This window comes from Punica granatum, chromosome 2, assembly GCF_007655135.1.
Source record: "Punica granatum isolate Tunisia-2019 chromosome 2, ASM765513v2, whole genome shotgun sequence".
Classification (NCBI taxonomy): domain Eukaryota; kingdom Viridiplantae; phylum Streptophyta; class Magnoliopsida; order Myrtales; family Lythraceae; genus Punica; species Punica granatum.
The window spans coordinates 9,171,750-9,194,599 of NC_045128.1; the positions used below are offsets into that span (position 1 = coordinate 9,171,750).

Here is a 22,850-nt window from a genome sequence, read left to right on the forward strand (position 1 = left end):
ATACACCACTAACAAATCTGACTTGTATTAAGATGTTGACTGGTACAAAAATGGAATCTCATCATTACATCGCTGAACAAGCCAGTGTTTCTTAGTTACAACAAGATATCGCAAAGAAGACCAATTTATCCAAAAGATAGCCCAAAATAACCCAAAGAAACGATCTTATATGCAATGAAAAAAATGGGACTTGGCCACAAAAACAAAAATTCGTATGTCCACAGAAAGAATTGCGAGTAGCTTAAGCAAAGTAGGCCAACGAGCTGGTCTGATCAATGAAAAAAGACTTACATGACCTCCTTCCCCTGCTGTCTCAGAATAGTTCGATGAACGATTTCACCGTCTACATTAACGAAGTATGTCACCTGTATCATATGTTCGTGCATGAGTTAGTTATTTGAGACATGAATACCTGACCCGGTAATGGAAGAAACAACTCTTTGTTGAGGGATAAAAGATATTTAACAGTGAGTAGCAACTTGTATTCGATAACTCAGAACTGAATCCCGTTATCCTGGTTGGTCCATAGGCATGGAATAGCAACAGAATGGCATATATTGATACTGGTTTATCTCAAACGAATAGGATACACAAAGACAGAGTAGGCCCTGTGAGAAGGGTAATCTACAGCAAGGACGCATTTACATCAACCAATTCCAAGCTGTGATGGGTAGATGTTCCCAACAGAAGAATGGAGTTAGTCGATAGCGAGTAACCCTTGAAAAAGCTACTAAGGATTTCGAACCAAATAAAGGAAGAGACTTTGCCAAGGACAAAACAAATTCTGCATGAGACTAAACAGAGAAAAGACGGGACACTCACAATCTTAAGTCGTGTGACTCTGTGAAGAAGCAAAACAACTTCTCTGCAAAACAAACAGTTCATAGCTCAGGAAGTAGAAAAGATGCCGTCCATCTGCCATAAAAATCACCTAAGTCCACGAACTGGAGAAAGAAGTATAGAGGAAGAAAAGCATTTACCTTGACAAGATTGATGATCTTCCATATGAAGAGGCAGCTTCTTGTTTCTTTGACGCTAAACTAGGATTCTCAAAGTAAGCTAAGCCGCCTTGGCAGTTAGAACATGTGCAATCCAATCCGCTCAAGTACATATTCTGAAGAAGTAGATCATTGATACGGTAGTCAACTCTCTTCTGAGAACAGAACGTAAAAGAACCATGAACATGAAGTTTATAGTCACATTACCACTCCAAATTTCGCTAACAAATCATGTAAATGTATGGGATCTCTGTTTTCTTCTGCCTGTTCCTTGTTCTCGTTACAAGAAATTAATGGATGAAAGCCCACAACTATGCTCCTGAGATCATGCAAAGTCAAAATGAAAGAACCATATAGTTGTCTTGTGCTCCATGGCCCAGATAAAGGCTAACAGTGACGTTTAGGAGAATTTTCTTACCAATCACCCCTGATTGCTTCCAGTGTTCTCGTAATCCATCTATGCTGCTCATCTCCAAGGACATTTGATGATCCCATGGACTCAGGATCCTGGAGGTTCAAAAGCCAAGTTGAAACTGTAGTTCTAAGAAATGAATTACGTGATTGAGTCATCAATTGGAAGCATCCTCTTAATTATCAAAGTAACGAATTATGAAACGTCTTTCCTCCCAATATTGCTTACCACTGACAAGTAAGTATCGATACCAATGATGTCTAAAGTTTTTCCGAAGGGCAGTTTGATTTGCTCGTGAAAGCAACCCTTACTTCCATTTGAAGCTTTAGCAGTAGTATACCTACAGCGTAACAGTTCTCAATTACCAACCAAGAGATGGCAGAATGAACAAAAGAAACCAATATGCAGACAAGCATCGGAATTTAGGATGGCATGTCACACAGCCTCATTTGTAGTTAAGAAACATGCAGATCTGTAAAGAAGAAGTTATACCATGGAACTTTTAGCATTGCCAAATTTTGAGTACCCTGTAGACAAGCACTATATTAGACCAACGGTTCCAATAGAAAGGCCTCCACTCAAAATTCAAGTGACAGCTATATATCGGACAGGAATTATGTTCTCACGTTCTGCATAAGTGGATCATCCTCCCCAAGTTCGCTGATGTTGATCACGAACTTTGCATTAAAGGTCTTGGATACCTTCTCCATCTCCATTGCAATGATTCGCAACAACAATGAACAAGAGACGTCAAGACCGACAATAACACAGTGACTAATGGAGAGTGAACTTATACACTGGACAATATAAAGAAAAGGGGAGAGAAAGCAAAATAGAGCCAACAGAGGATTCTACTGGATTTGTGAATTCCTTTCTTTTTCCATCTTGAGGAACAGCAACACAATTCCTCGTGTCTTGTATCCAACAATGCATTTAGAGTCTTGTTCCCGGTTTCCAAGAAATTAAAAACAAGATATTGCGACCACCCCAAGGAAAATCCAACACATTCTGTTGCCTCATCCTCCATTATCAAATATAGAACAATGAGCTTTGTCCAATTGTTGACGTAACAGCGAAGTTTGACATTTTCAGAGAAGACATGAATGGAGTCATGATTATGAAACGGTGATGCAATTTCCACCCGAATCACTAATCGCCAGCCCTGTCGTATTGTATACAGCAACAAACAAACAAACAACATCGAGGGCAGCAGCAACAACGTCGACCCAATTAATGTTCTGAAGACAATGTCGTGCTGTGTGAATATACTGCCGTGAAAGGAAGTTTATCTGGAGTAAAATCTAAGCAACCCAAATTTCAAAATGAGCAAACTCTTACCAGTTTGAGAAGACGGGCCTGCTGGAGGGGAGGCCTGAAGCCGCCGCCCCTGACAGTGACGAAGTGGAAATCAAGAACCACATTGGCGCCACCTCTGATTCTGCCACTCCCTGCCGGTTGACGATTGCTACCGAGATTCCGAGGCTGGCCCAAGTTCAAGGCGACGTAGAGGGCGACGCAGAGGAACAACTGAGTGAAGACGGTGCAGACCCATGATGGCCTCTCCATTTAGTTCTGCCACTGCTTCCTTCTGACTCCACTGGGCTGATAGATCTGGAGAGACTGCAACGCTGCTAAGGAAGAACGCGAGAGAAGGCGTACGAGGTTGTTGTCTTTCATTAGCATTTTGTTTGCTTAGTTTTATCCAGACAGAAGGGGGAGGGAAAATGATGGACATGGACGTGGTTAGGTGCTAATTAATCAATCTTAATTAATGGTAAAAATCGTACAGTAGAATATTATCTTACCTTCGATTTAAGAGATTTTAATTTGGTCCCCGGGTCAATTATATGAGATTATGACTTGTTTGGTTTAAAATGAGGAAATTCTAATCATAACATAACAAAATAATTTATACAAAATCAAATGGTGATCCCATTTATATCATTCATTTTCCATAATAAAATAAAATAATTCATACAAAATCAAAGGGTGAACCTCATTTATATCACTTTTTTTCAAAATCAAAATTTAATTTTAAAATTTTACTTTAAAATCAAAAGCAGAAATTAATATTTCCTCGAGGCACCAAGGTTATCGCCGGCCACTAGATACTTCCAGTAGCTTTTAAACAATTATACTATCACCTGAACCGGGTCTTAATTATTATTTTTTTTTGTCAAATGGAGTTATCTTCTGCAAGAATCTTTATTTTATTTCTCATAATTTAGTTGCACCCGCGCTATAAAAGGGTTTGTTAAGCTTTTGCTGTGTATGGTAACCTGGAAACCGAAACTAATCACGATGATTTTTTTTTTCTTTTTCATATATAAAAGGAGGTTTATGGGCAATTGCGTTATATCGATGTTGTCACTAATGAAGATGTTTTAAATTAGTTAAAAACTGATTCGTGAAATATACGCAGTTCGGTCAAATGTTCTTCCTCATGTCCCGCTCCCATGTGCTCTTCTGCTATGAGCAGACAATTCACGGGACCCGATCTGAGGCGATCAGCCTCGTCTCGTATTTCTTATACCGATTAGATTTACGTTAATCTTAGGATAGTAAAACTGTCAATTAAATCATGGAAATTAATGAATTACTGAGGAGGTTGGTTGAAAAAAGTTGGAAAAATTTGGAGCTTAAGGTTACAAAATTATTAGTTGGGGAGGTGAGGTTTGACGGTGATGTCTGTGTGCAAAATTCTTCTCTATATCCCCACACGCAAAGATAATAATAATTGACGACTTGTCCGATGGCAATTATTAGAGTGAGATTAATCACGTCTTACGCTCATTATTAACTTCGAATTCCCAGTCCTAATCCTTCTGATTGACAAGGACGTCTTGATCTTTTCAATTGAGGATCGACGTTATCGTCTCAATTCGTCTTCGAGTTCTAGTGGTCGATCGATCATCTTGTCATGATATGATTGAATACGAGATGATTCATGAAGCCCGTCGGATACCTAAAAGAACATTCAACACTTCTACTACAAAACATTATTGCAAAAATATCTCATCCATCGATCTATGACCGCTCAAAATATCGACGGACATATCAACTTGTGTATTCAATGAATCATAGGACCACTCATGAAATGTCTGCACGATCAAGCATATCCACATGAGTCATCCTCCGAGGGAACCTCGGGGGCAGTCTCAACACCATGGCGTCCTCGATTTTGATTGGCAGATGGGTTGCGACGATTACGATCCCGCCCCTCTTCCGGTGCTCTGCAATGATGTACTCGAGCAACTTCACCCCGTCATCATCCAACGCGACTGAGGGCTCGTCGAGCAGCCAGATAGGCCGATCGATCGCGAGAAGCCTAGCAAGCTGCACCCTCTTCCTCTGGCCCATGGAAAGCATCCTTGCCTTCTCCTTTGCCAGCCTCCCGAGCCCCATGAGCTGCAGGGCGGGGAGTGACTTCCCTTGCTTGCCCTCCAGAAGCTCAAACCTGTAAAATGCCCAGGGTTTCTCTCATGTTGGCGTACTATATGTGATCCTCGAGTCGCAAGAAATATAAAAAGGCGACGTAAACTAATAATGCTTAAAACAAGGAAACACAATAACTGAAAGCAAATTTTCGTGCTTCTTATGTTTCATGATATGAACAGTCTAAGAGAATGATTCAAAGGACAAAATCTAATCTCATGGAGGAGGACAAATATACTAGATCAAATCTCAGCGGGCAAAAAATGTCTAACTCATCAGTATACCACTGAACATTGTCGAGGACCGTGAATTTTTCCTTGACCGCATCCTTTAGAGAGAGCCAGTTGAGCTGCAGCTTGTACTGGTGGAATACTCCTGAGTCCGTGATATCGTGGCCATTCCAGAGGATCTGACCAGCTGAGGGGCGGGAGAACCCTGCCATCATTCTGAGGAAGGTGGTCTTGCCAGAGCCATTTGTCCCAGTCAGCAAGAGAGCGCCACCGTCGTGGACTGAGATGTTCACGTGCCGCAAGATTTGCTGTGCATTTCTCATGCAAGAGACGTTGTCGAGGAGGAGACGAGGCAATGGAGGTCCTCGAGCAGGCATTTAGAATTTGTCTTATCTTCTGTTTGAACTAAAGTCTCCCCTTCAGAAGCGTCCTCTATTCTTGTTCATCGAGAACGACCTTGATATTTGGGGAGAAAGAATGAGCCCTGTAACAACATATAAACTATCTGGAGAAACATCTTAAAAACATTGCTCGATAATCAAAGTCGGTGCACCTTACAGTTAACCTTGTAGCTAAATTGGTAAAGGTAATAAAAGCACGGTTCTGGTTTTAAATCAAAAGTCCTTACAGAAATTTGACTATATGTAACAATTAAGCTTTTAGGTAAATTATCATTTGCTAAAAAACATCGCGATAATAGGAACGACTACAATTAATCGGAAATCAGGGTCTTGTCTGAGCTTCTCATTTTTCAAAAGATGCAGTCACACGTTTTCCCTTCCAAGGCAAGTAAACAGATTTCTATAAAGAAGCAACACATCAACAGCTTCCATGGATTATAACCACTGGCACATTGTTCAATTGATACCATTAAAAGATGCCTTTGCAAGCCGTTTTCCATGGCAGGTAAAAAGCAAAGTTCTTTCTCCATATTCGGCTGTGCCAACATAATGTTATTATACCTAAAAATATCACTGAACAATTGAAGAGCATCTTCATTGCATAACTATTGAGACTCATCGATTTGGCAAATCTAGAGATCATGAGCTAGCATTAGCAAGAAGACGGCTCGTCCTCCATTTCGGGAACAAACTTCTGTTCTAATTATTTCACATTCCGATCAATCTGGATACACGATCTCAGGCATAAACATTTGGTGGTTGCTATTTCCCAAACTCAGCAAAAACAGAAAAACTTTCTGCACACTCACTGGGGCATTTTCACGAACAGGTTACGTACAGAACAGACCCGGTACGTTCCCATGTTAAAACAAGCAAGCTTCGAAACGAAACACTCCATAGTTCCCCACTTCAAGAAAGATGGTGTTCCCTTTTGAAAGATACAGCACCCGAATGCATCAATGCGTGCATTTATGAACATTTCCAGGAAGATGAACAGGAGGAACTTGATGATGACAATGGGGGCAAAAAGGAGAGAAAATACTAAATACTCACAATCAAGAAGTCGACAAACGGCTCCGTCCTTTGAATTACCAGTCGACCCAATCAGCTCAACCTCCTCCTCTCCAATGGCGGGCTCTTTTCCCTATGTACAGTGTTCTCGGCAGACTCTGCCTCCTTCTTGGGCAACAAAAGAAATCCAAAAAATGGCAATAATGCAAATTCACTGTAAGAACAGGGGCAAAACCGTCCTAAAAGATAGTCGCCTTGGTTTGACGGTCTGGAAGGCAAAACTCTCGCGGGCTAAGCATAAACCCTCGCCTTCACTTCTCTCTTCACTTCATCACCGGAAGCACCTTCCAGTCTCCGGCGAAGATGACGAAGGTATACGGCACCGGCACCTACGACTTCAAGCGACACCGGGTCGCGGAGTACCCCGTCGAGGTACCTAACCAGCCCGGCGACAAACCCGTCGAGACGAAACAGGGATCCACCGTCCCCAGCTCCATCACCCTGTCGGAGATTCAGCGCGACCGACTGACCAAAATCGCCTCTGCTAACTGGCTCAAGTCCGGCGACAATGCGGAACAGAAGAAGGAGGAGTTCGACCCCGGGCTCGTCAAGGAGATTTACGAGACCGAGCTGCTGGTTAAGTCCGGGAGGAAGCCTGTCCCCCTGCAGCGGGTGATGATTCTGGAAGTCAGCCAGTATTTGGAGAATTACCTGTGGCCGAACTTCGATCCCGAAGCTGCAACCTTCGAGCATGTCATGTCGATGATTATCATGATTAATGAGAAGGTAACGTGGCACTTCACTGGTTAACGTAGTTAGGGCATGAGTTTTAGTGTATGTATGTGTCTGTGTTGTTTCAGGTGTGCAGTTAGGTATTTCTAGGTTTTTATGTTTATTGGTGAGGAGGTTGATATCGAAATCATTGTTCTTCGACTAGCAGTTGATGGGGTTCTTCACAGGGTTGACTAGTTAGGGTTTATGCTTCCACTATGCAGCAGGACATGCTTCTAGGTTCTGATGTTTATTAGTTTGGTTGTTGAAATCAAAGACTTTGTTCTCCGATGAGTAGATTCCATAGAATTACTACGTACGCTAGACTCCTAGGTTGTTTTCGAATGAAGAGATTGGGAGAGATGAGTTAAAAGAAGAAGAAACTACTAGTGAGGAAATTGTATGTGTGCAGTAATCCATGAATAATGTGCATGAGTTTAATCTACTGTGTCCTTGAAGCCTGCAGTTTAGAGAGAATGTTGCAGCTTGGATATGCTTCTACGACAGGAAGGATGTGTTTAAGGGATTCCTTGAGAGAGTTCTTCGGCTTAAGGAGGTTTGTTTCATGGCGTCTATTCTAGTTGGTCTTTTCAATCCATGCTGCTTCTCATTTGGCAAAACCCGAAAATTCTCCATTACCCTTTTAACCTTTCCCTCTGATTTTGGGTATTGACATATTGCCTTGTAACATGAGAAGGATCAGAATAGGTCTACTGTTTTCCAATTTTCATCCTGGCTTTGAGAATTTTGGGCATCATATGTGTTACTCTTACTTACAATTATAATATACAATTGCAGGGAAGGAAGCTAAGTATTGCTGAGAAGACAAATTACTTGGTCTTCATGATTAATGCATTCCAGGTATGCACTGTAAATGGAAAAACAAAACCGTCTACCTCCACCAATCATTGGCTCTTTTGATGAATATACGTTCTTGTTGATAAGTTTCTCGGTACAAAAGAAAGCTGAAAGTAGGTGTCCCTTGTTGATTTTCTGTTGCAATTCGCTTAAACAACTATTTTTATACAACAGAGCTTGGAAGATGAAATTGTTAGCGAGACTGTCCTCAGACTAGGGAGTCTCTTGTCCTGGCACAGCTTGTCATATGGTCGATTTCAGGTACAATCTAATTCACTAGCATTAGCTTCTGATAAAGGTCATTGTATATGTTTAATCAAGTTTTGCGTATGCCCTAGGACTAAATGCACTTTGTTTTTAATAGTTTTATTGTATTATACCGATTAATTTATTTATCTTTTCTAGATCTCCAGCGTAGAAATTAACTGTGTTAAGACCTCATTTTTCAGATGGAGCTTTGTCTTAATCCTGATTTGATCAAAAAATGGAAAAGAATGATAAAGAGAGAGGCAAAGGATGCCAGTAAAAGAGGAGAGGCTTTTGACCCTTCGACCAAATTGGAAGTGAAGTTTTTGAGGAATCTGATGGAAGAGTTCTTGGAGGTACTTTATGCTAACTAGTTGTCATTCTGAAGCTTGCTCTTGTATCTGGAATCAATTCCTTGTGCTTTTGTGGGAGCATGTAGTTGGCCATTCTAAAACTGTTTGTCTTGCATCTGGCTTATTGATTGTACTGCTGGAGCAGGTACTTGACCACAATGTTTTCCCAAGACAACATTATGTTGATGAAGATGGTCAACATATTGAGTCTGATGGTTTGGGTGAAGCTGATGATGCATCCGTTTTGTACTGTGAAAGATTTATAGAATTTCTCATCGACTTATTAAGTCAACTACCAACCAGAAGGTACCTCTCCCTTGCATTCTAGTGATCTGAATCTATCTCTTTATCTATTCCTCTCCTGTATATATCCTCTGCATTTATGTGAGTTTCTTGGGTACTATTGTTTGGAGAACTTCTGATACTATTGTATCTATGCCTCTACACTGAGGTGTTGGAACTGCTCTGTAGAATTACTGAGCATAGACTGCATGTTAATTGTTAAGGAAAGCCGTGTAGTCTTTCTTGCTTTAGTTGATAGTATCATTCTGATCTCATCATGCCTTCTATGGTCAGGTACCTAAGGCCTCTTGTAGCTGATGTGGCTGTTGTGGCCAAATGCCATTTAAGTGTGCTGTATAGACATGAAAAGGGGAAACTCTTCGCTCAACTGGTTGACCTTCTACAATTTTATGAAGGTTTTGAGATTAATGATCATGTAGGGACACAACTCACAGATGATGAGGTCCTCCAGTCCCATTATGACCGGATGCAATCTTTCCAACTACTTGCTTTTAAGAAGGTTCCCAAGGTCAGTTTTGGTCTATAATAGCCAAAGTATTGGTTCTCCCTTCCTCACAATGGGAGAAATATGTAGCCACACTTTCTCTTTGCTTCATATCATCTTTTGGCCTTCTATCTGTCTAAACTTTTTTCCTGTTCTGCTCTTTCTATAGTTGCAAGAACTTGCATTGGCTAACGTTGGTGCAATTCATAAGCGTATTGATCTGTCGAAGAAATTGTCTGTGCTTACACCGGAGGAGTTGAAGGAGCTGGTCTGTAGTAAGGTTTGTCTATAGCTCATCATAACTTACATAATCTTGCTTTTCTTCAAAATAGTTTCGAGCATTCCACCTTTCATCATCTTCTATTCCTCATGGTATTTTGCTTTTATTTAACAAATTCTGTTTTATACTCAAAAGTATCTTGTCATCTTTATTTTTTGGGCTTGAGAAGTTAAACCATTTATTCGTTAGCAAACATCTCCAGTAAAGGCGGCAATGCCGTTTTAGGTAAGTGAAGCATAAATGCATCATGCATACAAAAACGTACGGGCTCACGAATCTTCTTTGTACTTCAAATGCAGCTGAAACTGGTGTCTAAGGAAGATCCATGGTCAGAAAGGGTTGATTTTCTTATCGAAATCATGGTCTCTTTTTTCGGAAAGCAACAATCTCAGAAAGAAGCTATAAATTCTCTTCCACTTTACCCAAACGAGCAGGTTATGTGGGATGAAAGCGTTGTACCGAGCATAAATTACTCTGGGGAAGGTTGTCTGGCTCTGCCCAAACTGAATTTACAGTTTTTGACTCTTCACGACTATCTTCTACGGAATTTTAATCTTTTCCGCCTAGAATCAACATATGAGATCCGTGAGGATATTCAGGAGGCTGTACCCCACCTACTTGCTTACATCAATAATGAAGGAGAAACTGCATTCCGTGGTTGGTCAAGAATGGCTGTTCCTATTAAGAATTTTAAGATTACCGAGGTAAAGCAGCCAAATATTGGGGAGGTGAAGCCTGCTGCTGTGACAGCGGAAGTAACTTTTAGCATATCTAGTTATAAAGCACAAATAAGATCAGAATGGAATGCCCTCAAAGAGCACGATGTTCTATTCTTGCTTTCCATTCGCCCTTCTTTTGAGCCTTTAAGTGCTGAAGAAGCAGCAAAAGCAAGTGTGCCCCAGAGGCTTGGCCTTCAATTTGTACGAGGTTGTGAAATTATTGAGTTTCGCGATGAGGAGGGAACTCTAATGAATGATTTTACGGGAAGGATCAAACGGGATGAGTGGAAACCACCAAAAGGTGAATTGAGAACTGTAACAGTTGCCTTGGATACAGCGCAGTACCATATGGATGTCACTGATATTGCAGAGAAAGGTGCAGAAGACGTGTATGGCACATTCAATGTGCTGATGAGAAGAAAACCAAAGGAAAACAATTTCAAAGCTATTCTAGAGTCAATAAGGGATCTTATGAATGAGTACTGCATTGTTCCTGATTGGTTGCACAATATATTTCTGGGATATGGTAATCCTTCTTCAGCACAGTGGACGAATATGCCGGATCTTTTGGAAACAGTCGATTTTAAAGATACTTTTCTTGATGCAGACCATTTGAGAGAGTGTTTCTCTGGCTATGAGGTTGGTCTTCACTTCATTTCAGATATCTGTTGAATGTGTTATTCATATGTAATATTCTGGACTTAAATTTCTTCTTCTGTTGGTTTTTTTTAGGTTTCTTTTGTCAATCCAGTCGGGACGGAGAATTTGCTTCCCACACCGCCTTTTCGTATTAGGCTTCCTAGGAACTTTAAAGGCAATACACATGCTCTTCCTGGGAACAAGAAATCTGGCACCGATTCGCTTGGTGATAGCAATATGGTGGATACTAGTGGCAAGAAGGGGCAACTTGTGGTTGAGGCTTACATTCCTCCTGATCCTGGCCCATATCCTCAAGATCGGCCTAAGCAGAACTCTGTTAGATTCACGCCCACGCAGGTATCACTATCTGCAGTTTGTCATTCAGCTAAATTAAATTTATCTGCTTCCAGTTAGTCTCATTCCTTAAGGGGCTTTAGTAGGTAACTTTATGCTTTCCCCTTGAATCCAGCTTAATCTCTTTTAATGTTTAGTCGTTTGGGTTTTGGGATGATACGGGTGCAAATCTGCTTCACGGTTCTTCTCAATGTTATCCACGTGAAATTTGTCCCGTTTCTCAGTTAAAATTTCATTCTTTATGACTCAACTTTGATGAGCAATTATTGTGATCGTAATAGCACATAACACTATTCTTTGGAATTTGATGAACTAATCAGTTGAAATAAACTAAGGTTATTAAGGAGTCTTCCTCTATTCTTTAGTAAATGAATGATAAGAGGGATGTCTTGAACAAGTGCAAATGGTGTAGTTTCACTGTTATTACCTTAAATTTGTTTAGCTGGGAGGGAGAAAAAAAAAATTGTAGTTGTCATCTATTTGCCAAAGATTGGTCTGATCAGCAAGTTAAATCTCTGGTTATGCAAGATCATCACATAGACATTCTAATTCTCCTTTTCTTGCAGATTGGAGCAATTATATCTGGTATTCAGCCTGGACTTACAATGGTTGTTGGTCCACCTGGTACGGGAAAAACTGATACAGCTGTGCAAATATTGAATGTTCTTTATCATAACTGCCCTTCTCAGAGAACATTGATAATTACGCATTCAAACCAGGCATTGAATGACCTTTTTGAGAAGATAATGGAGGTACTGTCAAATCATCAAGTTCCGTATATTTGTTGCTAGTATGTCTATGGCATCCTAACCATGCTGACTTATCCTTTTGGTTCCACGGAATTTCAGAGGGATGTGCCTGCTCGTTACCTTCTTCGTCTGGGTCAAGGCGAACAGGAACTAGCGACGGATCTTGACTTTAGCCGGCAAGGTCGTGTCAATGCTATGCTTGTCAGACGTTTGGAATTGCTAAGTGAAGTAGAAAGGCTTGCAAGATCTCTAGGCCTGCCAGAGGATGTAGGTTATACTTGTGAATCAGCTGGATACTTCTGGTTACTCCACGTATACTCGCGATGGGAACAGTTTCTAGCTGCCTGTGCTGATAAGGAGGACAAACCCACATTTGTCCAGGACCGTTTCCCTTTCAAAGAATTCTTCTCAAATACTCCTCAGCCTGTTTTCACGGGTCAGTCTTTTGAGAAAGACATGCGAGCAGCTAAGGGTTGCTTTCGCCATCTCAAGACCATGTTCCAGGAGCTTGAGGAGTGCAGGGCATTTGAGTTACTTAAGTCTACTGCTGATCGAGCAAATTACTTGATGACCAAGCAGGCAAAGATTGTGGCAATGACTTGCACCCATGCAGCTCTTAAGAGGAAAGACTTTCTTCAGTTAGGTTTCAAGTACGACAACTTGCTAATGGAAGAAAGTGCACAGATACTGGAAATTGAGACGTTCATCCCCATGTTACTCCAGAGGCAGGAAGATGGTTATGCACGACTTAAGCGCTGCATACTCATTGGTGATCATCACCAGTTGCCTCCTGTTGTTAAGAACATGGCTTTTCAAAAGTACAGTCATATGGATCAGAGTCTCTTCACAAGATTTGTTCGTCTTGGAATTCCATATATTGAGCTTAATGCCCAGGGAAGAGCCAGGTCGAGTATCGCAGAGCTATACAACTGGAGGTATCGTGACTTGGGGGACCTTCCTTTTGTGAGGCAGGAAGCCATCTTTCATAAAGCAAATGCTGGGTTCACATATGATTATCAGTTGATTGATGTCCCTGAATACCATGGGAGAGGTGAAAGTGCTCCTTCTCCATGGTTCTATCAAAACGAGGGGGAGGCTGAATATGTAGTTAGTGTCTATATGTACATGCGTCTGCTGGGGTATCCAGCAAATAAAATCTCTATATTGACAACTTACAACGGCCAGAAGCTTCTGCTTCGTGATGTTATCAACCGGCGGTGTGCTCCTTACCCCTTTATTGGCCCACCCAGCAAAGTAAGTTCAAGGACAGCTCATACTTGAATTTTAATAGGTCTTGCTCTGTTCAGTATGAATTGACAACTTGTCTTCTCTAACTTCTAGTTGGTTGCTATACCTTTTACAGGTTACCACTGTTGATAAGTTTCAAGGGCAGCAAAATGATTTTATTCTGTTGTCTCTCGTGCGTACTCGCTTTGTGGGCCACCTACGTGATGTGAGAAGATTGGTTGTCGCCATGTCTCGTGCCAGACTTGGATTGTATGTGTTCTGTCGGCGTTCTCTCTTTGAGCAATGTTACGAACTCCAGCCAACTTTTCAGCTTCTACTGAAGAGACCAGACCGCCTTGCCCTTAATCTTTATGAAAGCTCTGCACACACTGAAAGGCCTGTTGGGGACACCAGAGATCAATATCTAGTCAGTGGTGTTGAGGAGATGGCGAACATAGTTAATAGCAGAATATATCATATATATCAGGTACGTCTCTCTTGTTTCATTTGATTTGTAAAGCATTTGGATTTATCTGGAGTAGAGAACTCTTGACAGCCTGGAGTTCTTTTTGGACAATTTTATTGATGTAAATTCCAAAGGCATGCTCAAAATCCCGTAATATTTGGCTAGAGTTTTCCTTGATTTATATATATATGATTTATTCATTATTGCTAATGCCTTTTATGTCATAAAATGGGGTTAAGCTACTAGTGAATGGGAGGCTGAGACTGCTTAAGCTTAGCTTTTCTTCTTGTTTTATTCGAGGCTTGAGCTCGTTGAACTGATGTTATACTTTTTGTACACAAGGTGCAGATGATGAGCCAGCAACCCGATCAGTTCATGACTGATGATGGGAAGGTAGATGGATCTAATGGTGAAGTTGATGCACAAAATAGCCACAGGAATTCCGAGGATGCAATGGATATGAGCATGCCTGCATCTAACAATGAGGAGGCTGGAGACCTGCCCTCAGAAAGTAAGTTGGAGGATAACTCCATGGATAATGGAACTGCCCAAATGGAAGTTGATACTGGAGATGAGAACAGCGTTCAGCCTGAGAGCAAATCCAATGGACAAGAAGGCAGGACAGCATAGTGCAAGCCGGTAAGGGTCACATCCCGGGACGCTGCTTGTATCAGTAGGTAAAGGCTAATTAGCTTGTCAACTGTGGGCATCTCTCGCTCATTTCCTACTCCCCCAGGCAAAGATTGCAGAACGGTGGAGCATGGAACTCAAAAGTTGGTGAGATTTTAGCTCACTTTCGACAGGTAGTGTTGGAATTTTGATATCAACGGATGAAGTTGGCGTTCCTGTCGGGCTATTTGTCCGACTGTTCTTGGTGATTTTGTTAAGTGATGATTCTCGGATGTGGCTTGCTTTCGGGACACTAGCCTTGTCTAGCCGTCGGTCCCGTATGATATTCTGATCCTTTACTACTATGTATTGTATGGCCTAACATGGGGAGACATGCGTTCGTCAATGGGAATATAATTTCAAGGCTCGGTAGAATCTGATTCCACCTAAACGTGATGGGCCCATGGTGGGGATTTGATCGATTTAAATTTGGTGACAACTAGCGCATTGTGTGGGAATGGTTATTAATTTTTTGATAGAAAATAATATCAATTGAGTAATTAAATGAGTTTGTGAGATAAGAATTATTGTACTTGAAAATTAAATGAGTTTATTGGAGTTCACCGACCTTTTTCCAAACTCCTGGATTTCAGTTGTCTAAAGTAAGATTTTCATATCTTAAATTAAAATCACAGTACTTCCATTTTGATACTTTACGGTGCGTTTGGTTTCAGAGTTAAAGTAATTTTGATTTTGATTGTAGAAAAGGACAAATGTTATGTAGTATGTTGAGTTAAAGTTAAAGTTAAAATTTTTAACTTGGGAAATGTGTATTTTTGTTGTGCAGTGGGTTGAGTTAAAGTTAAAGTTAAAATTTTTGTGATTTTAATTCTGAAAATAAACGGGCCAAAGATCTTCTAAAATTAAATCTTAGAAAACTGAAATAATTGAATTCGTACTGTTTGAAATGGAAAAAGAAAAGGATTTTTAAGGTTACAGAAAAAAGGAAAAAGTACTGTGCTGTTTTTCAAACATGGGACAATGCATAATCTTAATTATTATTTTAGGAAAGCAAATAATTCGAAAAGAAAACTACCTAAGGTAAATATTTCTGAACGTTAATTATTTTTCCACAATAATTATTATAACTAAAGCTTTTAACTGAAATTGGCGATTTTGATTAATGTTGTGGTGCCAACAAAATAAATAATCTGAGATAATAGTAATTGTTTAAATAAAAAGATAATTGTTTGAGGAAATTGAAATAATTAAAACATAATTACCTGTAAATTTGTTCATGCTTAGAAAATTATTGATTTCGATTCACTAATACGTATAGATATAAATTACAAACTATAAAATCACGAGAGATAAATTAATTGTATTTTTGACATATATATCAGATAATAAATATTGGATATTTGCATATATACATATATATATATATACACCAAAATTTAAATTATAAACATATCCTATTTGTTATCATAAGAAAATCTTCAGACAGAAGGCATAATATCCATAAAAAATTATATTGTAATTACAAATTAATAGAGTTAATCAAATTAATAATACATTATATCAAAGAAATTTTAGGAGGAAAATTCTGAAATACTTTTGGATGACAATGTTGAAGTATATAGAGATAAATCACATATACCCAAAAAAAAAAGATAAAAAGATATATATGACACTAATATTGAAGGTAATTTTTTTCTCTGGAAATATAGAAAATAATTAATATTGATTTTTAAATAACATATTTTCTTGTATTCTAAAGATTAGATGAATTTTATAGATAAATTATATTTTATGTTGTGAACCTTATCATAAAAAATAAAAATTAATTAAGAATCTTGCAAACATATATATTGATTCATCATATTAATGATTTTGTTATTCCTTGAGTTTACAATATTCTATGATAACCTCATTCTAATTGTCCATGTAGTATTTTTAGATCTTGATTCTTTTTACGTGGTAAAGCACGTCAAATCTAATATGTCATAAATTATAAATAAATACAAATATATTTGTATTATATTTGAAGTCTGTTTATATATATATATATATATGTATACGGAAACGTATATAATATATATATATATATGACTTCCAATATTTATATATAATATTATATACGTTTCATATACATTTATATGTATATATATATAATACTTTATATGTTTCGATATATCTGATATTGGTTTCTTTATTTCCCCAATATATTATATAGATATATGTGTGTGTGTATATATATATAAACACATATGTAATACCACGAAAGTTCCATATTATGTAAGGATAATGTATAGATTTCCCGGCATATTCATCGTATCATATCTAATTTCTCTGCATAATATTTTATATAACTAGGTTATTGAAGTGTGATAGACGGATTTTGTGAAGAAAATTTTATAATAAGAAATTAAATATGAAAATATTGATTGATATCAATTTATAAAATTTTTATTGTTATACTATTTTAATGCAATAAATTTTACACATACTATGTTAGATATATATTCAATTCATAAAAAAAAATTATGTAATAAATTCATATACATCATCTCTATTATCAATCTAATTTCTATAGAATAGAAATAATTTAAAAAATCCAAAAAATTTCAAAATTTTTAGTTTTATATGATAAAAGGAAAATAATCATAGAATTCTTCAAAGTTTTATAATTTTCGTATTTGCTTATACTTTATTTCTTTTCACATTACATAAATGAGTTTCATAAATTTGAATGATTTTAGATGAAATGGCTTAATCACTTCGACGAAAGAAATAAGGATAGCTATATAATGCTTTTAGAAATTGATGAATATTAGTTTACTGATGAAATAGGAATATTTTTTAATAGTTCTTTGAATAATTTTTTGTATAATATAGTATTGTTATCACAATAATAATTATTTATTATCTATATATAAGTAAAATTGACTCTAAAAAGCAATTAATAGGGTTATATTTAATTGGGTTAGAATCGTTAATTTGCTTCATCGATAAATAGATTTTATAAAACTTTCTTATGTTATAAAATTATTGAAGAATTCAAAATAGTTTATATTTTTCTATTACTTTGACCACTATATTTGATATAATAGACATCAAAAATACGATGTGATAAATGATTTTTAAATTACTTATATAGTTATAAAATTATATTATTAATTATCGTATCCATATATCCGCACTCTGTATGTAGTAAAATACACCATTTAATGTATACAAGAGCAAGCTCTTTTCACTAATATAATTTAGAAAATCATTAGTAAGTGATAATAAAAGTAGAAATCGATTCTAGATAGAATATTATATTTATAATATATATATATATAGCTAAAAATTGGTTTATATAAATGACAATGCATAATCTCATAAATATAATAAATTTTAATTCATATTATCAATGGAATAAGTAATTAACTAAATGACTTAAAAGAAAATTTGTTTTTCAAAGATCTAAACAAATTATATAACTGTGTGATAAAAATGAGGTGCATTGCAATGGATAGCACACTAAAAGAAATAATTAATTATTATCAATGTAATTTTAAAAGAAAAAAAAAAGACTATTGCAAGGCAAACTAATTTATGACACTAAGATCATTTGAAAATAAAATTGTTAATTTCATGAAATTATGATTCATAAAAATAAAAGTATACAACTAACTTTTGGAAATTAAAAGCCCCACAAAACAATATTTTTAGAGCAAAAATAAAATAAAAAATTAGTGAACGGATTATCCATGATAAGTTCTTACAATATATTAATGATTAAATAGACATATAATTCATATTGCATTAAACAATTAGTTGCAACATTATTATTGGATTATTTATATTTAGTAATGTTATTGAAAATTGTTGTTTAAACTTCATATAATCATTGTTTTTATTAATAAAAAATATTTTGTTAAAATGAAGTAATTTCCATAAAAATGATAATTGGAATGCAATAATGAAACCGTGCAACGCACATGATAGAATACTAGTGCTTTATTAAATTATTTAAAGCAATTAACCCATGAGTTAATAAATAAGTACTATTATGCCCCTATTTATTACGATATAGTTAAGTTTATATTATATACAAATTGACCACGACATGACTTCGCGAGATCTGGTCTCTGAGATATCATTGTGCGGGGAGACTGACAAATAGTTCGTTATTATATTGACATACATGTATATAGATTCGGCAAATTTCATGAGAACACATCAGAGTAAAGTTCAAAACCTGACTACCACGATTCATTTCTCTGAGGCTTGGGGAGGAGAAATTTCAATTCTTACGACGGGAATCAATGCCAGTTAGGAATTAGAAATCCGAACTCACATTGCTGGCAGAGTGTTATGCGAAAAAAGTGAATCCTACATAAATATTGTTAATTTTGCCCCGACACACTTTCATATGTAAAACATGAATGAACACGAGGATGACTCGTTTACAATGTCGAGTACTGAATCACAAAACTATGAGCATCATAATCCCTCGCACAACCGCCAATCACCCATGTCTGAACCAGTCCCCGCTCTTTCCGCCAGTTTTGGACTCAAGCCGCACGTTTGAGATCTGGATGTCCTTGGAAGCAGCTTTGCACATATCGTAAACTGTAAGCCCAGCGACTGAAACAGCAGTCAAAGCTTCCATTTCGACCCCAGTCTTTCCGGTTGATGCAGCTTCCCCTTCGATCTCAACGCTACAATCTTTGGGGTTCAGTCTCAGATCGACACGAACATGAGTCAGCATGATGTTGTGGCACAAGGGTATGAGGCTGCCGGTGTTCTTTGCCCCTGCAATCCCCGCGAATTTGGCCACACCGAGGACGTCTCCCTTCGCCACTTGATTGGCAGAGACCAAATCGAATACCTTTTTTCCAAGCAGTACCTTGCAACTAGCAATGGCTGTTCTCTTACTGGTTGATTTTTCAGAGACATCCACCATTTGGGCTTCCCCTGAACTCCCAACATGCGTAAGTCCACCTCCAAGTGAATCTCTCACACTGGCATGATCAGGATTCAAGTGGGTTTCTTGAGCCATGAAGTTGCAGTTATTGTTATTACTCCTGGTAGAGTTGGCGCCAAGCCCGGGTGGTGGTGGCTCGCCAAAGACAAATTCCATCTCCTGCGACCACATAGTAAAAGTAAAACCTCATTTCTGCAGTCACAATGCTCTGGGTCCAGCTTCAGAGGAAAACAAAGTAGCTTCATCATATTCAGTCATGATGTGAGCAACAAAAGTAGTCAGAAAGTTGGTTCTTCTGTTAATGTCTAATCAAAGCTAGTGCAAGTGAACTGCAAGTAGTGGCTGGTCTAGACGAACTAAGTAACTTACTCCGTACCTTATTGAGATCATTGATTGCATTATCTAGATCATGGCTGGAGCTCTTATTGCTGAAGAATCTTCTTGAAGAAGGCAAAGCCCGTCCTATTCGACGGAGATGCATGGCAGGTTGAATGAAGAAGGAGCTGCTCGGCATTATTAGGAGGATTCGATGATTTTGCCCAGTTCTATAATTTTAAATAGAAGCAAATACTGAATGAGAGAAGCATATAACTTGTCAGAAGTAATAATAAAGGGATCTTTGCATCAATTTCTGGTAGCCCCAACCAACATGTGAAGAAGAAAGAAGAACTTACTAGCTGATTATTTACATACCGAAAAGTGTATTCATAGCAAAGTTGATCGGATAGTAACAAAAAGTGTTCATTCCTTTGCTAGCCTGCAAAGGAGCAACATATTGGTCGGATAGTACAGAAGTGTTCATTCCACATTTATTGAAGATTAGATAGGAATAATTTTGTTTTTTTTTTTTTGCCAGCATTCTCAATAAATATACAGTTAAAATTGAAGAGACCGATAGTGCAAATGATTATTTATGCTCGAGACGATCACGAGCCGTGCATTTCTCATGAACAAGACATTGTCAAAGAGAAGACGAGGCAATACAGGTCCTTGAACAGGTATTTGGAATGTGTTTTATGTTCTGTTTGAACTGAAACCTCCCCTTTAGAAGGCTCTCTGTTCTTGGTCAGCGAAAGTGACCTTCTTTAGCTCAGGAGAAAAGAATGAGTCGGGTGTCAGACACATAAAAGTACCGGTAAATTCGGACCTCGTGATCCCAGACATAAGTACTTGGTGGTTGCTGTTTCCAAGACTTAAGGAAAAGTAGAAAAATTTTCTCCACACTCACTGGGCCATTTTTACGAGCATGTTACATACAGAATGAAAGGGGAGGCTCCTATGCGAAAACACGGGCGCTTCGATTCGAAGAAACCCCATAGTTCCCCACTCCAAGAAAATGGGTATCCCTCTTCAGAGATAATCAGCCGGCAAACACATGAATGTGTGCATTATTTATGAACAACACCGAAGTGAAGTCCAAGAAGATGAACAACAGGACGAATTTGATGGTAATTGGCAGAAAGGAGAGAAACCAGGGAGGGGCTGCTTTACCTCACCGCCCTGCCGTGCCTTTGCCTTTGGATTCTATCGAGTCGACAAATGGCCGGGCTCAAGCTCCTCCTCTTCCGCCTCTTCGACTTCCAAGTCGACCGATCAGCTCAACTTCCCCCTCTCCAATGGCGCTCTGTTCTGCGGCAGCTGTTTTTGAAGTAGAACCATGTACGGCTGCTTAGTAAATAATAATTGCTGAATTCTCAAATGTTGTTAGTAGGGGTTTGGTCTGCTGAAATTATTTTTCAAATTTTCACAAAAATAAAATGTCTGATAGTAATAATGTATACAATTTTGAGAGCAGTTTCACTAATTAGTATCTCTCTACATCTCTATAAATAAAATGTAAAATTTCTTTCGGAATATATAATAAAATGGTAAATACATCATACATATTTGAAAAAAAATTAAAAAATTCAAAGTTCATGTTAGAGGGGAGACTCAAAGAGACCACCAATCACGAGCTGAGAATTTACACAATATGCTTATATGTGGAAGGCTCTTATTTCAGGAACGAGAGAGAATTTCGTGAGCTTGTTTATTACAAAACCAAAAAAGGAAGAAGATGGGTAACATTCCATTTCTAAAATTGTCCTTAATTAAACAAGTATAATAATTAGCAACCCTTGAGTTGTGAGGAAGTTGAGGGTAAATTAGCAACTTTAATTGTCTTTTAACCACATTTCCACCACCAATTATTTCTCCCTCTCCCTTCTCGCTGCTCTCTCCTCACAAGGTTAATTTCATATTCTTCCTTTGCTCTCTCATCTCACCATCTATCTATCTAAATATAAAGTTGTATCAATCCACATAAATAAGGGTAAAAGCATAAATGTATTAATATATGCAATATAAAAATTAAATAATTATTATTATAGCAAATATGAAAATAAACATATCCAATATTAAATGTCTTTATAAAAAATATACGATATATAAACTAAATAAATATTAGTATTGCCAATAAAAAAATATGTCCAAAGAAATATATTTATCACTTATTGTCATTTCATAAGTAAATAAGTATTCATAATTTGAAGGATTTCATTATTCAATAATTATTCATAATTTTAGAAAATTGTGAATTTTCTAAAATTTAAAATCACTTTTAGCTTTATAAAAGTTCAATCAAGAAATTTTATATTGAAGCAATTTTATTGCGAAAATTATTCAAACTCACAAAAGTTAATTATATGAAATGTCATTGAGATAAAAAAAATGAGCTTATTACTAGCTTTAAAAATTTATAGGTTTTATTGGCATTGTTGTTGTTGTTGTTGTTATTATTTCATTAATCAAATATAAGAATTTTAAATTTTAGGATTTAAAAATTATTTTTTCTGTAAATTATATTGATGATTGTGATTTTGTATATGAAGTATTTTACATGAGTTACTTGCTCAAACTCTTTAATTAATATTATTTAGTGTGGTTTTGAAATTTACCTTAGTGAAATTTATGTTGTATACAAAAAAAAAATTCTATACACTAATATATATTGTAAAATGATAACAATTAGTGTTTTCATATTTAAATTCTTATAATAATTTTTTTTATATAAAACTCATGTAACGCACGGGTTCAATAACTTATGGCCCATTTGGTTTCAGAGTTTGATTTTAAAATCATGATTTTGATTTTAACTCTACCCACTACATAACAAAAACACACGTTTTCCAAGTCAAATTTATAATACTATCTCATTTGTTCTTTTTCCACAATCAAAATCAAAATCAAAATCAAAGTTACTTTAACTCTGAAACCAAACGCATTCTTAGTTTTTTTCATTTTCAATTAATTTCACTTATAAAGCATTACAATAACACACACATTTTA

The 22,850-nt window shown here is 37.2% G+C and overlaps 4 protein-coding genes across 11 annotated transcripts; 1 reads left to right on the forward strand and 3 right to left on the reverse strand.

Moving 5' to 3' along the window:
- Position 1: 1 nt before the first annotated feature.
- Positions 2–3,129, reverse strand: LOC116196977. 2 transcript variants are annotated; one of them, XM_031526953.1, is made up of 9 exons: positions 2,749–3,129; positions 2,037–2,111; positions 1,903–1,937; positions 1,639–1,750; positions 1,417–1,505; positions 1,206–1,317; positions 981–1,114; positions 823–865; positions 2–365 (listed from the first exon to the last, which is right to left on the reverse strand). In XM_031526953.1, the coding sequence occupies exons 1-9, from the start codon at positions 2,974–2,976 to the stop codon at positions 288–290; spliced, it is 906 nt and encodes a 301-aa protein (XP_031382813.1). In that variant the 5' UTR covers positions 2,977–3,129; the 3' UTR covers positions 2–287. The 2 variants fall into 2 exon arrangements, with proteins under 2 accessions (XP_031382813.1, XP_031382812.1); XM_031526952.1 differs by having other exon boundaries at positions 2,037–2,120; positions 2,749–3,126.
- Positions 3,130–4,372: 1,243 nt separating this feature from the next.
- On the reverse strand, positions 4,373–6,676 carry LOC116194783 (ABC transporter I family member 1). 3 transcript variants are annotated; one of them, XM_031523671.1, is made up of 3 exons: positions 6,530–6,676; positions 5,130–5,559; positions 4,373–4,867 (listed from the first exon to the last, which is right to left on the reverse strand). In XM_031523671.1, exons 2-3 carry the CDS (start codon positions 5,450–5,452, stop codon positions 4,501–4,503), a joined length of 690 nt encoding a protein of 229 aa, XP_031379531.1. In that variant the 5' UTR covers positions 5,453–5,559; positions 6,530–6,676; the 3' UTR covers positions 4,373–4,500. The 3 variants fall into 3 exon arrangements, with proteins under 3 accessions (XP_031379531.1, XP_031379532.1, XP_031379533.1); XM_031523672.1 differs by having other exon boundaries at positions 5,130–5,531; positions 6,530–6,671; XM_031523673.1 differs by having other exon boundaries at positions 5,130–5,580; positions 6,530–6,659.
- An 89-nt stretch (positions 6,677–6,765) lies between these two features.
- LOC116194782 (RNA helicase aquarius) lies at positions 6,766–15,113 on the forward strand. 2 transcript variants are annotated; one of them, XM_031523669.1, is made up of 14 exons: positions 6,766–7,273; positions 7,725–7,814; positions 8,057–8,119; positions 8,291–8,377; positions 8,566–8,718; positions 8,861–9,021; positions 9,292–9,526; positions 9,672–9,782; positions 10,082–11,140; positions 11,234–11,497; positions 12,061–12,246; positions 12,343–13,497; positions 13,607–13,957; positions 14,279–15,113. In XM_031523669.1, exons 1-14 carry the CDS (start codon positions 6,851–6,853, stop codon positions 14,564–14,566), a joined length of 4,626 nt encoding a protein of 1,541 aa, XP_031379529.1. In that variant the 5' UTR covers positions 6,766–6,850; the 3' UTR covers positions 14,567–15,113. The 2 variants fall into 2 exon arrangements, with proteins under 2 accessions (XP_031379529.1, XP_031379530.1); XM_031523670.1 differs by having other exon boundaries at positions 6,851–7,273; positions 14,285–15,113.
- Positions 15,114–18,854: 3,741 nt separating this feature from the next.
- Positions 18,855–21,299, reverse strand: LOC116193511 (cyclic pyranopterin monophosphate synthase, mitochondrial). Of its 4 annotated transcripts, none has more exons than XM_031522246.1 (4): positions 21,015–21,299; positions 20,217–20,280; positions 19,900–20,093; positions 18,855–19,682 (listed from the first exon to the last, which is right to left on the reverse strand). In XM_031522246.1, exons 3-4 carry the CDS (start codon positions 20,035–20,037, stop codon positions 19,065–19,067), a joined length of 756 nt encoding a protein of 251 aa, XP_031378106.1. In that variant the 5' UTR covers positions 20,038–20,093; positions 20,217–20,280; positions 21,015–21,299; the 3' UTR covers positions 18,855–19,064. The 4 variants fall into 4 exon arrangements, with proteins under 4 accessions (XP_031378106.1, XP_031378105.1, XP_031378104.1 ...); XM_031522245.1 differs by having other exon boundaries at positions 19,900–20,068; positions 20,198–20,280; XM_031522244.1 differs by having other exon boundaries at positions 19,900–20,068; positions 21,015–21,296.
- Between the last annotated feature and the right edge of the window lie 1,551 nt (positions 21,300–22,850).